Genomic DNA, 16,847 nt, shown 5'->3' with positions numbered 1-16,847 from the left:
TATATTTATATATTTATATATTTTATATATTTATATAGTTATATATTTATATAGTTATATATTTATATATTTTATATTTATATATTTATATAAATATATATTTTTATATTTATATATTTATAGGTTAGTTATATTTATATTTATTATATTTATATTTATATTTATATTTATATTTATATTTATATTTATATTTATATTTATATTTATATTTACAAACATCCATTTTCCTCTTGGCAAACAGGAAGTTTCTCAGCAGGGAGTCATAATTATATTTATATATTTTTATATAAATATATTTATATATAAATATATTTTTATATTTATATCTTTATCTTTATATCTTTTTATCTTTATATATTTATATATCTATATATCTATATATCTATATATCTATATTTAAATTTAAATTTATATTTATTATTATATTTATATTTATATTTATATTTATATTTATATTTACAAACATCCATTTTTCTCTTTGCAAACAGGGGAAGGTTCTCAGCAGGGAGTCATATTTATATTTATATATTTATATATTTATATATTTATATATTTATATATTTATATATTTATATATTTATACATTTATATATTTATACATTTATTTATTTATATATTTATATGCTACTTATATTTATATTTATATTTATATTTATATTTATATTTACAAACATCCATTTTTCTCTTTGCAAACAGGGCAAGTTCTCAGCAGAGAATTTATTTTTATTTTTACAAAAATACATTTTCTCTTTGCAAACAGGGGAAGTTCTCAGCAGAGAATTTATTTTTATTTTTATTTTTACAAAAATACAATTTTCCCCTTGGCAAACAGGGGAAGTTTCTCCGCGGGGAATTTTTATTCCATTTTCGATGTTTCCTTTGCTCTGCCCGAGCTCGGTGGGGCTGTTCCCGGGGCTCAGGGCCCTTTTCTCAGGCCCTGCAGGAAGCGCCGCTCGCTCTCCAGGAAATCCTGGTCCTGAGGGGGCGCGGGGCCGGCCTGAGCCCAGCCGGGCCCTTCCAGAAGGTTCTGAGCCCCGGCCAGCCCAGCCCGGGCCAGCCCAGCCCCTTCTCCCTTTGCCTTCCACCGACAAAGCCCCAGAGCTCCCCCTGGCCAGCCCCAAACCCTTCCCTCGTTCCCAAACCCTTTTACCCCAATCCCAAACCCTTCCCTGGTTCCCAAAACATTTCCCAGACAGTCCCAAACCCTTTCCCCCCAATCCCAAACCCTTTCCCCCATTCCCAAACCCCTTCCCACAACCCCAAACCCCTTCCCAGAATCCCAAACTTTCCCCCCATTCCTAAACCCTTTCCCTCATTCCCAAAACATTTCCCAGACAATCCCAAACCCTTTCCCCCAATCCCAAACCCTTTCCAAACTCTTTCCCCACAATCTTAAACCTTTTCTCTCATTCCCAAAACAGTCCCAAACCCTTCCCTCATTCCCAAAACATTTCCCAGACAGTCCCAAAACCTTTTCCCCCAATCCCAAACCCTTTCCCCCAATCCCAAACCCTTTTCCCCCAATCCCAAACCTTTTTCCCCCCAGTCCCAATCCCTTTCCCCCAGTCCCAAACCCTTTTACCCCAATCCCAAACCCTTTCCCCCAATCCCAAACCCTTTCCCCCATGCCAATCCCAAACCCCTTTTCCAGCCCAGTTTCCCCCTGGCCATTCCCAATCCCTTTCCCTTTCTCCCTTTCCATCCCCAAACCCTTTCCCTTTCCCCCATGCCAATCCCAAACCCTTTTCCCCCAATCCCAAACCTTTTCCCAAAATCCCAAACCCTTTCCCCCAATCCCAAACCCTTTCCCAAAATCCCAAACCTTTTTCCCCATTCCCAAATCTGTTTCTCCCCAATCCCAAACCCTTTCCCAAAATCCCAAACCCTTTCCCACAATCCCAAACCCCTTCTCCACAATCCCAAACCCTTTTCCCCCATTCCCAAACCCTTTTCCCCCAATCCCAAACCCTTTTCCCCCAATCCCAAACCCTTCCCTCGTTCCCAAACCCTTTTCCCCCAATCCCAAACCCTTTTCCCCCAATCCCAAACCCTTTTCCCCATTCCCAAACCCTTTTACCCCAATCCCAAACTCTTTTCTCCCAATCCCAAACCCTTTCCCTCGTTCCCAAAACATTTCCCAGACAGTCCCAAACCCTTCACCCAATCCCAAACCCTTTCCCACAATCCCAAACCCTTTCCCCCAATCCCAAACCCTTTTCCCCCAATCCCAAACCCTTTCCCACAATCCCAAACCCTTTTCCTACAATCCCAAACCCTTTCCCAAAATCCCAAACCGTTTCCCCCAATCCCAAACCCTTTTCCCCAATCCCAAACCCTTTTCCCACAGTCTCAAACCCCTTCCCCAATATCCCAAACCCTTTCCCCCCATTCCCAAACCTTTTTCCCCATTCCCAAATCTGTTTCCCCCCAGTCCCAAACCCTTTCCCCCAATCCCAAACCCTTTCCCAGAAAATCCCAAACCCTTTTCCCCCATTCCCAAACCCTTTCCTCCATTCCCAAACCCTTTTCCCACAATCCCAAACCCTTTCCTCCATTCCCAAACCCTTCCCCCCATTCCCAAACCCTTTTCCCACAATCCCAAACCGTTTTCCCCCATTCCCAAACCCTTCCCCCCATTCCCAAACCCTTTTCCCCATTCCCAGTTCCCCCCAGTTCCCCCATTCCCATCCCCACCATCCTGGCGCGGTGTTTCAGCAGCAGGACGTGTCCGTAGAGAGCGGCCGCGCTGTCCCCGCTGTCCCCAAGGAGTGTCCCCAGGGCTGGCAGGAACCCGGGAGCCCCTGCAGGAGGGGACAGCAGAGTGTCCCTGTCCCAAATGTCCCCGCTGTCCCCAAGGAGTGGCCCCAAGGCTGGCAGGAGCCCCAGAGCCCCTGCAGGAGGGGACAGCAGAGTGTCCCCAATGTCCCCAATGTCCCCGCTGTCCCCAAGGAGTGGCCCCAAGGCTGGCAGGAGCCCCAGAGCCCCTGCAGGAGGGGACAGCAGAGTGTCCCCAATGTCCCCAGTGTCCCCAAGGAATGTCCCCAAGGCTGGCAGGAGCTCAGGAGCCCCTGCAGGAGGGGACAGCAGAGTGTCCCTGTCCCCAGCGTTGTCCCTGTCCCCAGCAGTGTTCCCATACCCAGTGCTGTCCCCATACTCAGCACTGTCCCCATAGCAAGCAGTGTCCCCAAACCCAGCAATGTCCCTGTCCCCAGCAGTGTCCCCAAACCCAGCAGTGTCCCTGTCCCCAGCAGTGTCCCCATACCCAGCGGTGTCCCCAGCAGTGTCCTTGTCCCTGGCAGTGTCCCTGTCCCCAGTGTTGTCCCTGTCCCTGGCAGTGTCCCCATACCCAGCACTGTCCCCAATGGTGTCCCCATCCCTGGCAGTGTCCCCAGTGTCGTCCCTGTCCCCAGCACTGTCCCCATACCCAGCAGTGTCCCTGTCCCCAGCAGTGTCCTTGTCCATGGCAGTGTCCCCAGTGGTGTCTCTGTCCCCAGTGCTGTCCCCATACACAGCAGTGTCCCTGTCCCCAGTGTTGTCCCCATCCTTGGCAGTGTCCCTGTCCCCAGCAGTGTCCCTGTCCCCATACCCAGCAGTGTCCCCAGCGGTGTCCCCGTCCCTGGCAGTGTCCCCATCCCTGGCAGTGTCCTTGGCTGTGTCCCCAGCAGTGTCCCAGTCCCCGGCAGTGTCCCCAGCGCTGTCCCTGTCCCCAGCAATGTCCCCATACCCAGCGTTGTCCCTGTCCCCAGCGCTGTCCCTGTCCCCATACCCAGCGCTGTCCCTGGCAGTGTCCCTGGCAGTGTCCCTGTCCCCAGCAGTGTCCCCATACCCAGCAGTGTCCCTGTCCCCATACCCAGCGTTGTCCCCGTCCCTGGCAGCGTCCCTGGCAGTGTCCCCAGCGTTGTCCCTGTCCCCAGCGCTGTCCCTGTCCCCAAGGTGGGGCCCAGCTCCTCCTGCAGCTCCCGGAGCTGCTCCCGCTGCCGCTCCAGGCTCCGCCGGCCCTGCAGGAACGGGAACGGGAACGGTGGGAGTGGGAAAGGTGGGAAATGTGGGAATGGGAAAGGTGGGGAATGTGGGAATGGGAAATGGGGGAATGGGGAATGTGGGAAATGTGGGAATGGGAAATGGGGGAATGGGGAATGTGGGAATGGGAAATGGGGGAATGGGAAAGGTGGGAAATGTGGGAATGGGAAAGGTGGGGATGGGAAAGGTGGGGATGGGAAAGGTGGGAATGGGACAGGTAGGAATGGGAAATGTGGGAATGGGAAATGTGGGAAATGTGGGAATGGGAAATGTGGGAATTAAGGAAGGGGGATTTTCTGGAGAGGGGAATTTTTGGGAGGGGGGATTTTTCTGAGGAGATTTCCCGGGGAGGGGGGGATTTCTTTGGGGAGGGGGATTTTCTGGGGAGGGGGGATTTTCTGGGGTGATTTCCCGGGAACGGGGATTTTTGGGGAAGGAAGGGGGATTTGCAGGGAAAGAGGGGGGATTTCCTGGGGAGGGGGGATTTTCCAGGGGTATTTTCCAGGGGGGTTTTCCAGGGGTATTTTCCAGGGGTATTTGCCTGTGTGAGGCGCTGCTCCTGCTGCCGCAGCCGCTCCTGCTGCTCCTGCAGCTCCTGCAGCCGCTGCCGCTGCTCCTGCTGCGCCCGGCGCGACTCCCGCAGCGCCCGCTGGCCCTCCTGCTGCTGCTGCAGCGAGCGCTGCAACGCCGGGAACGGGAACGGGAATGGGAATGGGAATGGGAACGGGAACGGGAATGGGAACGGGAATGGGAACAGGAATGGGAACGGGAATGGGGAATAGGGAATGGGGATGGGAATGGGAACGGGAATGGGAACGGGAATGGGGAATGGGAATGGGGATGGGAATGGGAATGGGAATGAGAATGGGAATGGGGAATGGGAACGGGAATGGGGAACGGGAATGGGGAATAGGGAATGGGGAATGGGAACGGGAATGGGAACGGGAATGGGGATGGGAATGGGGATGGGAATGGGGATGGGAATGGGGAATGGGAACGGGAATGGGAACGGGAATGGGGATGGGAATGGGGAATGGGGATGGGAATGGGGATGGGAATGGGCTGCCCCTCCTGCTGCTGCTGCAGCGAGCGCTGCAACGCCGGGAACGGGAACGGGAATGGGGAATGGGGATGGGAACGGGAATGGGGATGGGAATGGGAATGGGGAATGGGGAATGGGGATGGGAATGGGAATGGGAACGGGAACGGGAATGGGGATGGGAATGGGAAGGGGAATGGGGAATGGGAATGGGAATGGGAACGGGGAACGGGAATGGGGATTGGGAATGGGGAATGGGAATGGGGAATGGGAATGGGCTGCCCCTCCTGCTGCTGCTGCAGCGAGCGCTGCAACGCCGGGAACAGGAACGGGAATGGGGAATGGGGATGGGGAATGGGAATGGGGATGGGGAATGGGAATGGGGAATGGGAACGGGAATGGGGATGGGAACAGGAATGGGTATGGGTAATGGGTAATGGGTAATGGGTAATGGGTAATGGGGAATGGGAATGGGGAATGGGGATGGGGAATGGGAATGGGGATGGGGAATGGGTAATGGGGAATGGGAATGGGGATGGGGAATGGGAATGGGGAATGGGAATGGGGATGGGGAATGGGTAATGGGGAATGGGAACGGGAATGGGAATGGGAACAGGAATGGGTATGGGTAATGGGTAATGGGGAACGGGGAATGGGGAACGGGAATGGGGAATGGGAATGGGGAACGGGGAATGGGGAATGGGTAATGGGAAGGGGGATGGGGAATGGGGAATGGGAACGGGAATGGGGAATGGGAACAGGAATGGGAATGGGAACAGGAATGGGAATGGGAATGGGGAATGGGAACGGGAATGGGGAATGGGGAATGGGGAATGGGAACGGGAATGGGGAATGGGGAATGGGGAATGGGAACGGGAATGGGGAATGGGAATGGGGAATGGGGAATGGGAATGGGAATGGGACCAGGACTGGGACAGGCATTGGAGAACGGCACCAGGACTGGGACAGGGAATAGCACCAGGCCAGGGGAACGGCACTGGGATGGGAATGGCCCCAGGCATGGCTCAGGGGGATGTGGTGCCCCAGCTGAGGGGGATGTGGAGCCCCAGCTGAGGGGGATGTGGTGCCCCCGCTCAGGGGATGTGGAGCCCCAGCTCCCAGGGGATGTGGAGCCCCAGCTCAGCGGATTTGGAGCCCCAGCTCAGGGGATGTGGAGCCCCAATTTAGGGGGATGTGGAGCCCCAGTTCCCAGGGGATGTGGAGCCCCAATTTAGGGGGATGTGGAGCCCCAGCTCAGGGGGATGTGGAGCCCCAGCTCAGGGGATGTGGAGCCCCAGCTCAGGGGGATGTGGAGCCCCAATTTAGGGGGATGTGGAGCCCCAGCTCCCAGGGGATGTGGAGCCCCAGTTCCCAGGGGATGTGGAGCCCCAGCTCAGGGGGATGTGGAGCCCCAGCCCAGGGGATGTGGAGCCCCAGTTCAGGGGATGTGGAGCCCCAGCCCAGGGGATGTGGAGCCCCAGCCCTGCTCCCAGCTGTCAGTTCCAGCCCGGATGCTCCGTTTACCTCCGCCAGGTCACGGATCTCCTCCTCCCGCTCCTGCAGGCGCTGCTCAGCCCTCAGAACCTTCTCCTTCTCCAGCCTCAGCTCCTGCCAGGCCTCCTCCAGCTCCTCCCTGTCCCTCTCCAGCTGCTCCTCCTTGGATCTCATCTCCCTGCTCCGGAACTTCAGCTCTGCCTGATCCTGGGGTGGGGCACAGCAAACCTCACCTGTCCCGTCCTTTGGAGCGGGGGGGAGAGGAGGTGCTTTGGGAGCCCGGGTGCGCATCGGGGACCTTGGCCAGGCTCCTCAGCGCCGTGTCCAGGCCCAGGGCGCGCTCCTTGTGCTGCTCCTCCCGCTCCCGGCCCAGCCGCTCCCGCGAGCGGAGCTCGGCCCAGGCGGCCGCCAGGCGCCGCCGCTCCTCGGAGCGCTCCCGCAGCTCCGCCCGCTGCTCCTCCAGCCACGCGCCCTGCGGGGACCGGGCACGGCTCCAGGCTCCGGGCTCTGCCCTCCTACAGCCCGGCCCTGCCGCTCCCGGCGGCGAACCACAGAGGCCGCTCCAGCCCCGGAGCTCCGGCCCGGGGTGGGCACCCAGAGGGCTCGACCTGGCTGGTTCTGAGCCCCGAGCTCTGCTCCCACCCTGGCTGGTTCTGAGCCCCGAGCCCTGCTCCCATCCTGGCTGGTCCTGAGCCCCTTCCAGCCCCGAGCCCTGCTCCCACCCTGGCTGGTCCTGAGCCCCGAGCTCTGCTCCCACTCTGGCTGGTCCTGAACCCCTTTCCCAGTCCCATTCCCATCCTGGCAGGTCCTGAGCCCCTTTCCCAGTCCCACTCCCATCCTGGCTGCTTCTGAGACTTTTTCCCAGTCCCACACCTGCTCAGATGGTTCCAAGCCCCTTCCAGTTCCCATCCTGCTGGTCCTGAGCCCTTTTCCCAGTCCTGATTCCCATCCTGGCTGGTTCTGAGCCCCTTTCCCTGTCCTGACTGGTCCTGAGCCCTTTTCCCAGCCCAGTTCCCATCCTTGCTGGTTCTGAGCCCCTTCCAGTTCCCATCCAGGTGGTTCTGAGCCCCTTTTCCCAGTCCCACTCCCATCCAGGTGGTTCCAAGCCCTTTCCAGTTCCCATCCTGCTGGTTCTGAGCCCTTTTCCCAGCCCAGTTCCCATCCTGGCTGGTTCTGAGCCTCTCTCCCAGTCCTGCTCCCATCCTGGCTGGTTCTGAGCCCCCTCCCCACCCCAGTCCCTCGCAGAGCAGGTCCAGGCCCCCACCCCAGCATCCCCCAGTGGTTCCCTGCGGGAGCCTCAGCCCCTCCCTGCTCGGGGCTCACCTGGGGCTCACCTGGGGCTCACCTGGGCCCTGTCCCTGCTCACCTGGGGCTCACCTGGGCCCTGTCCCCACTCACCTGGGGCTCACCTGGGCCCTGTCCCCGCTCACCTGGGGCTCACCTGGGCCCTGTCCCCACTCACCTGGGGCTCACCTGGGCCCTGTCCCTGCTCACCTGGGGCTCACCTGGGGCTCACCTGGGCCCTGTCCCTGCTCACCTGGGGCTCACCTGGGCCCTGTCCCCGCTCACCTTGGCCTCGTCCAGCGCCGCCCTCTCCATGGCCAGCAGCTGAGCCGAGAGGCGCCGCTGCTCCTCCAGCGCCTCCCGCAGAGAATCCGCCCGGCTGCGCTCGGCTGCGGCGCGACGGCGCTCCTGGAGAGACACCGAGAGTGGGACACGGGGACACGGGGACACGGGATGGGGAAAGAGACAGGGACACGGGGACACAGGGACAGGGACACGGGGACAGGGACACGGGGGACAGGGACACGAGGACAGGGACAGGGATGCAGGGACAGGGATGGGGAAAGAGACAGGGACAGGGACACGAGGACAGGGACACGGGGACAGGGACACGGACACGGGGACAGGGACACGGGGACAGGGACACGGACACAAGGACAGGGACATGGGGACAGGGCCACGGAGAGGGACAGGGACACGGGGACAGGGACAGGGATGGGGACAGGGACACGAGGACAGGGACACGGGGACACGGAAACAGGGACACAGAAACAGGGACACAGGGATAGGGACACGGAGAGGGACAGGGACACGGACACGAGGACAGGGACACGGGGACAGGGACACAAGGACAGGGACACGGGGGACAGGGACACGAGGACAGGGACATGGACACGGGGACACGGGGACACGGGGACACGGGGACAGGCATGGGGAAAGAGACAGGGACAGGGATGGGGAATAGGGGATAGGGACAGGGACAGGGATGGGCACAGGGACAGGGATGGGACAGAGACAGGGATGGGGACAGGGACAGGGTGGGGACATGGGATAAAGAACATGAAATAGGGACAGGGAGAGGGAATAAGGACAGGGACACAGGGACAGGGGATAGGGACAGGGACATGGGGAGCGACACTCCTGGAGAGGCACCAGAGAGTGGGACAGAGACAGGGATGGGGACAGGGGACAGGGACACAGGGATAGGGACAGAGACAGGGATGGGGACAAGGACATGGGACCGGGAACAGGGGATAGGAACAGGGAGGACAAGGACAGGGATGGGGGATAGGGACAGGGGACAGGGACAGGAGACAGGGACACGGGGATAAGGACAGGGACAGGGACATGGGGAGTGGAGCTCCTGGAGAGACACCGGGAGAGTGGGACAGAGACAGGGATGGGGACAGGGGACAGGGACATGGGACACAGGCAGGGACAGGGTGGGGACATGGGACAGGGATGGGGACATGGGACGGGGATAGAGACATGGGATAGGGGACACAGAATAGGGACAGGGACAGGGATAGGGATAGGGACTGGGACACAGGGACAGGGGACAGGGAATAAAGACAGGGACAGGGACATGGGCAGGGAGAGGGCACAGGGACAGGGACAGGGGACATGGACAGGGGACACAGAGACAGGCAGGGATAGGGACAGGGACAAAGACATGGACAGGGGGTACAGAGATGGGGCCAGGCACAGGACACGGACAGAAGCAGGGACATGGACACAGCTGCAGGAGCAGATCCCAGCAGGAATCTCCCCCAGCCAGGCACGGACACAGGACACAGGACAGGGACCTGGGACACGGACATGGCCACGGACATGGCCACGGTCACAGCCTCAGGCCAGGGCCAAAGCTCGGGGATGGGGCCTCACCTGCTCCAGGAGCTGCTCCCGCTCCCCCAGCCTGGTCTCCAAGTCAGCCACGGCCTCCTGGAGCCGGCTCTGCTCCCGCTCCGCGTCCCGCTGCTGCTGGCACAGCCGGGCCTGGAGCGCTGCCAGGGCACGAGGTGGGACCCCCTCCATCCACAGGGGGATCCCACAGGGAAAAAACCCCATGCTCCTGCTCCATCCCATCCCAGGACAGGGAGATCCCACAGGGAAAAAACCCCGTGTTCCTGTTCAATCCCATCCCAGAACAGGGAGATCCCACAGGGAAAAAACCCCGTGTTCCTGCTCCATCCCATCCCAGGACAGGGAGATCCCACAGGGAAAAAACCCCGTGTTCCTGCTCCATCCCATCCACAGGGGGATCCCACAGGGAAAAAACCCCGTGTTCCTGCTCCATCCCATCCCAGGACAGGGAGATCCCACAAGGAAAAACCCCCGTGTTCCTGCTCCATCCCATCCCAGGACAGGGAGATCCCACATGGAAAAACCCCTGTGCTTGTGCTCCATCCCATCCCAGGACAGGGAGATCCCACATGGATCAAGCACCCCCTGTGCTTGTGCTCCATCCCATCCCATCCCAGGACAGGGAGATCCCACAGGGAAAAACCCCCATGCTCCTGCTCCATCCCATCCCATCCCATCCCAGAACAGGGAGATCCCACAGGGAAAAAACCCCATGTTCCTGCTCCATCCATCCCATCCCAGAACAGGGAAATCCCACATGGAAAAACCCCCGTGTTCCTGCTCCATCCCATCCCAGGAAAGGGAAATCCCACATGGAAAAACCCCCTGTGCTTGTGCTCCATCCCATCCCATCCCATCCCATCCCAGGACAGGGAGATCCCACTGTGGGATCTGGATCAGGACTTTGCCAGCCTCTGGCTCGCCAGGGACAACTTGAATTCTGTGAATTCAGTGAATTCTGCAAATTCTGTGAATTCTGCAAATTCTGAGAATTCTACAAATTCTGTGAATTCTACAAATTCTGTGAATTCTGCAAATTCTGTGAATTCCATGAATCCTGTGAACTCTGTAAATTCTGTGAATTCTGAGAATTCTACAAATTCTGAGAATTCTGTGAATCCCATGAATCCTGTGAACTCTGTAAATTCTGTGAGTTAAGTGCATTCCGTTAATTCTGTGAATTCTGCAAATTCAGTGAATTCTGCGAATTCCGTGAATTCTGTAAATTCTGAGAATTCTACAAATTCTGTGAATTCCATTAATTCCATGAATTCTGTAAATTCAGTGAATTCCATGGATTCTGTAAACTCTGTGAATTGCGCAAATTCTGTGAATTCCATGAATTCTGCAAATTCTGTGAATTCAGTGACTTCCATGAATTCTGAGAATTCTGCGAATTCCATGAATTCTGAGAATTTTGCAAATTCAGCGAATTCTGTAAATTCTGAGAATTCTACAAATTCTGTGAATTCCATGAATTCTGCGAACTCTGTGAATTCTGTAAATTCTGAGAAATCAACAAATTCTGTGACTTCCGTGAATTCCGAGAATTCTACAAATTCTGTGAATTCCATGAATCCCATGAATTCTGCGAACTCTGTAAATTCTGTGAATTAAGTGAATTCCATTAATTCCGTGAATTCTGTAAATTCAGTGAATTCCATGAATTCTGCAAATTCAGTGAATTCAGTGACTTCCATGAATTCTGAAAATTCTGTGAATTCCATTAATTCTGTGAATTCTGCAAACTCTGTAAATTTAGCGAATTCTTTGAACTCTGTGATTCTGAGAAATCTGTGAATTCCACGAATTCAGTGAATCTGTGAGCTCTGCAAATTCTGTAAATTCTGAGAATTCTACAAATTCTGTGAATTTCACAAATCCCATGAATTCTGTGAACTCTGTGAATTCCGTGAATTCCGTGAACTCTGTGAATTCCATGAATCCCATGAATTCTGTGAACTCTGTGAATTCCATGAATCCCATGAACTCTGTGAATTCCGTGAATTCCGTGAACTCTGTGAATTCCATGAATCCCATGAATTCTGTGAACTCTGTGAATTCAGTGAATTCAATGAATTCCGTGAATCCTGTGAACTCTGTGAATTCCGTGAATTCAATGAATTCTGTGAAATCTGTGAATCCTGTGAACTCTGTGAATTCCATGAATCCCATGAATTTTGTGAACTCTGTGAATTCCATTAATCCCATGAACTCTGTGAATCCCATGAACTCTGTGAATTCCGTGAATCCCATGAATTTTGTGAATCCCATGAATTTTGTGAATTCCATGAATCCCATGAACTCTGTGAATTCAGTGAACTCTGTGAATTCCGTGAATCCCATGAATTTTGTGAACTCTGTGAATTCCATGAATTCCATGAACTCTGTGAATTCCATGAATCCCATGAATTTTGTGAACTCTGTGAATTCCATGAATTCTGTGAATTCCGTGAATCCCATGAATTTTGTGAACTCTGTGAATTCCATGAATCCCATGAACTCTGTGAATTCCATGAACTCTGTGAATTCCGTGAATCCCATGAATTTTGTGAATCCCATGAATTTTGTGAATTCCATGAATCCCATGAACTCTGTGAATCCCATGAATTTTGTGAATTCCATTAATCCCATGAACTCTGTGAACTTTTCCCGTTTCCTGGCGATCCCGGAACGGAGCCAAGCCCCTGTTCCAGCGCCGCTTGCCCCTGGCCAGGATCCCCCAGGAGGGCTGGGACAGGGATCTGCAGGCCCAGGGACCCTTCTGGACACCGGGATCTGTCCCGGGACCGTGTGGATCCCGTGGGATCGGCTCTGAGCCCCTGGGGATCCAGAGGATCCCACGGGAATGATGCACTCGGAGGGGATTTACCTGTGAGCTGCTCGTCCTGCTCCTGGGGTCTGGGGTGATCCTGGGATCTGGGGGGATCCAGGGTGATTCTGGGGTGGTCCTGGGATCTGGGGTGATCCTGAGATCTGGGGTGACCCAGGGATCCGGGGTGATCCTGGGATCTGGGGTGATCCAGGGAACTGGGCGGATCCTGGGTGATTGTGGGGTGTTCCTGGGGTCTGGGGTGATCCTGTACCCCAGGGTGATCCTGGGGTCTGGGGGGATCCAGGGTGATTCTGGAGTGACCCAGGGATCTGGGGTGATCCTGAGATCTGGGGTGACCCAGGGTGATTTTGAGGTGATCCTGGGATCTGGGGAGATCCAGGGTGATTTTGGGGTGATCCTGGGGTCTGAGGTGATCCTGAGATCTGGGGTGACCCAGGGATCCGGGCGGATCCTGGGGTGTTCCTGGGGTGATCCTGGGGTGTTCCTGGGGTCTGGGGTGATCCTGTACCCCAGGGGTGATCCCAGGGGATCTGGGGGGATCCAGGGGTCTGGGCGTTCCTGGGGTCTGGGCGTTCCTGGGGTCTGGGGTGATCCAGGGTGATTCTAGGGTGTTCCTGGGATGCAGAGGTGATCCTGTGCCCCAGGGTGATCCTGGGATCTGGGGTGATCCTGGGGTCATCCTGGGATCTGAGGTGATTCAGGGGTCTGGGCTGATTCAGGGATCCAGGGTGATCCTGGGGTCTGGGGTGGTCGTGGTGTCTGGGGTTATCCAGGGATCTGGGATGTTCCAGGGATCTGGGGTGATCCCGTGCCACAGGGTGATTCAGGTACCCGGGGTGATCCTGGGATCTGGGGTGACCCTGGGATCCAGGTTGTTCCTGGGGTGATCCAGGGGATCTGGGGTGATCCTGGGGTGTTCCTGGGGTGTTCCTGGGGTGTTCCTGTGCCCCGGGGTGATCCGGGGAAGGCGCAGGGATCTGGGAGCACAGGTGAGGCCCCGTTACCTGTGGCAGCTCTCCGGGGGCTCCTGCAGGACCCGTCCCCACCGCGCCCGCTCCAGCTCCAGCGTCCGCACCTGGCGGGAACGGGACGGGCTCCAGGTGACCCCACAGGTGACCCCACAGGTGACCCCTCCCAGTGACCCCACAGGTGACCCCACAGGTGACCCCACAGGTGACCCCTCCCAGTGACCCCTCCCAGTGACCCCACAGGTGACCCCACAGGTGACCCCTCCCAGTGACCCCACAGGTGACCCCACAGGTGACCCCACAGGTGACCCCTCCCAGTGACCCCACAGGTGACCCCACAGGTGACCCCTCCCAGTGACCCCTCCCAGTGACCCCTCCCAGTGACCCCACAGGTGACCCCACAGGTGACCCCTCAGCCTCACCTGGTTCTCCAGCTCCTCCAGCCGGGCCTGGAGGGTCCGCAGGGCGACCCCACAGCTGGGATGGTCCTGGGAATCCTGGTGGGATTGGAGAACTTGGGAATCCTGATGAGATGGGAGAGATCCCAGATGCTCCTGGTGGGGCTGGGATGGGAGAGATCCCAAATCCTGGTGGGGCTGGGATGGGAGAGATCCCAAATCCTTGTGGGGCTGGGACGGGAGAGATCCCAGATCCTCCTGGTGGGGCTGGGATGGGAGAGATCCCAAATCCTTGTGGGGCTGGGATGGGAGAGATCCCAGATCCTGGTGGGGCTGGGATGGGAGAGATCCCAGATGCTCCTGGTGGGGCTGGGATGGGAGAGATCCCAGATGCTCCTGGTGGGGCTGGGATGGGAGAGCTCCAGGACCCACCTGGCGCCTCCGGGCCGGGATCGCTGCGGGATGCTCGGGGCAGAGCCAGGACGGGAGAGCGCGGGGATGCTCCGGGCGGGGCGGGGATGGATCCCACAGCAGATCCTCCTGTGGGGACACGGGGATGCTCCAGGAGAGGCCTGGGAAGGGCAGCTCCCCTCTCCTGGGAATGCTGATCCACGCCCAGATCCCAAGGGATCCCCAGGATCCTCCCCGTTCCCACCTCAGCACTCACCTGAGCGGGCGTGGCAGGACCCGGCACCTCCTGCACGGCTGAGGTGGAAAACGGGACAAACCCATCACGGGACACACGGGAGGAATGGAACTGTTCCATCCCATGGATCCCATTATCCCATGGATCCCATTATCCCATGGATCTCATTATCCCATCCCATGGATCCCATTATCCCACCCCATTATCCCATCCTATGGATCCCATTATCCCATGGATCCCATTATCCCATCCCATGGATCCCATTATCCCATGGATCCCATTATCCCATCCCATGGATCCCATCCCATCCTATCCTATCCCATTATCCCATTATCCCATCCATCCTATCCCATTATCCCATCCCATCCCATGGATCCCATCCCATTACCCCATCCCATCCGATCTTATTGATCCCAACCCATTAATCCCATTGATCCCATCCCGTTATCCCAGTATCACATTATCCCAGACCATTATCCCATTATCCCATTTTTCCATCCCATTATCCCATTGTCCTGTTATCCCGTTATCCCATAATCCCATCCCATTATCCCATCCCATTATCCCATTATCCCATTATCCCATCCCATGATCCCCTCCTGATATCCCATGATCACATCCCATGATCCCACTTTCCCATTATCCTGTTATCCCATTATCCCGCTATCTCAATATCCCACTATCCCATCATCCCATCCCATTATCCCACTATCCCATCATCCCACTATCCCGTTATCCCACTGTCCCATGATCCCTTTATCCATGATCCCATTATCCCGATATCCAACTATCCCATAATCCCATTATCCCGTTATCCCATGATCCCGTTATCCCCCTATGCGATGATCCCATTATCCCACTATCCCGTTACCCCATTATCCCGTTATCCCATTATCCCACTATCCCATGATCCCATGATCCTGATATCCCACTATCCCATGATCCCAATATCCCGTTATCCCATTATCCCGATATCCCACTATCCCATGATCCCAATATCCCATTATCCCGTTATCCCGATATCCCACGATCCCAATATCCCATTATCCCGATATCCCACTATCCCATGATCCCACTATCCCGTTATCCCACTATCCCATGATCCCATTATCCCGATATCCCACTATCCCATGATCCCACTATCCCACTATCCCATTATCCTGATATCCCACTATCCCATGATCCCAATATCCCGTTATCCCAATATCCCATGATCCCGTTATCCCATTATCCCGATATCCCACTATCCCATGATCCCCTGGCCCAGCTCCCCCAGTTCCAGAGGAGGGCCCGGGGTCCCCAGGTGCCCCCTGCCCAGGCCAGGTGACCTCTGAGGACACCTAGGGGGTGACAGAGCCTCACATGTTGCCACCTGTGCCGTGTCACCTGGTGCCACCTGTGCCACCTGTGCTACCTGTGCCGTGTCACCTGCTGCCACCTGTGCCACCTGTGCCACCTGTGCCGTGTCACCTGGTGCCACCTGCCCGTGGGGCCGCGTCCCGAACCTGGGGGGCTCCAACCTGGGGGGGAACAAATCCCAGGGGAGAGTCAGGGGGCAGGGCCTGGTCTCTGACACCTGTGACACCTGTGACACCTGGGTCACCTGTGACACCTGGGTCACCTCTGTCACCTGTGCCACCTGTGTCACTTGTGCCACCTGTACCACCTGTGCTGTTTCACCTGTGCTGTGTCAGCTGTGCCATCTCTGTCACCTGTGTTACCTGTGCCACCTGGGTCACCTGTGCTGTGTAACCTCTGTCACCTGTGTCACCTGGGTCAGCTGTGCCACCTGGGTCACGTGTGTGTCACCTGTGCCATGTCACCTGTGCCACCTATACTTGTGTCACTTCTGTCACCTGTGCCACCTGTGCTGTGTCACCTGTGCCACCTCTACCACCTGTACCACCTGTGCCATGTCACCTGTGCCACCTATACTTGTGTCACTTCTGTCACCTGTGCCACCTGTGCTGTGTCACTTGTGCCATCTCTGTCACCTGTGTTACCTCTGATACCTGGGTCACCTGTGCCATCTGTACCACGTCACCTCTGCCACCTGAGTCACCTGTGCTACCTGTGTTGTGTCACCTGTGCCATCTGTGTCACCTCTGTCACCTGTGCTGTGCCATGTCACCTGTGCCATGTCACCTGTGCCACCTGTGCCATGTCACCTGTACTGTGCCAGCTGTGCCACCTCTGTCACCTGTGCCACGTCATCTGTATCACTTGTGCCACCTGTGTCACCTGTGCCAACTGTGCTGTGTTACCTGTGTCACCTGTGTCATGTCACCTGTGCTGTGTC

General features: G+C 55.9%; 1 protein-coding gene across 1 annotated transcript; it reads right to left on the bottom strand.

Moving 5' to 3' along the window:
• Window positions 1-762: 762 nt before the first annotated feature.
• LOC118700811 (fas-binding factor 1 homolog) lies at window positions 763-16,578 on the bottom strand. The gene is made up of 15 exons (XM_054518162.1): window positions 16,552-16,578; window positions 15,911-16,124; window positions 14,570-14,607; window positions 14,335-14,442; window positions 13,927-14,100; window positions 13,541-13,611; window positions 12,573-12,862; window positions 9,722-9,840; window positions 8,123-8,245; window positions 6,852-7,025; window positions 6,584-6,760; window positions 4,562-4,699; window positions 3,851-3,998; window positions 2,695-2,801; window positions 763-976 (listed from the first exon to the last, which is right to left on the bottom strand). The coding sequence occupies exons 1-15, from the start codon at window positions 16,576-16,578 to the stop codon at window positions 917-919; spliced, it is 1,968 nt and encodes a 655-aa protein (XP_054374137.1). The 3' UTR covers window positions 763-916.
• Window positions 16,579-16,847: the final 269 nt, after the last annotated feature.

Source organism: Molothrus ater, chromosome 37, assembly GCF_012460135.2.
Source record: "Molothrus ater isolate BHLD 08-10-18 breed brown headed cowbird chromosome 37, BPBGC_Mater_1.1, whole genome shotgun sequence".
NCBI lineage: Eukaryota > Metazoa > Chordata > Aves > Passeriformes > Icteridae > Molothrus > Molothrus ater.
Note: the sequence above shows the minus strand (reverse complement) of the source record. Positions and strands in the feature narration are given on the sequence as shown.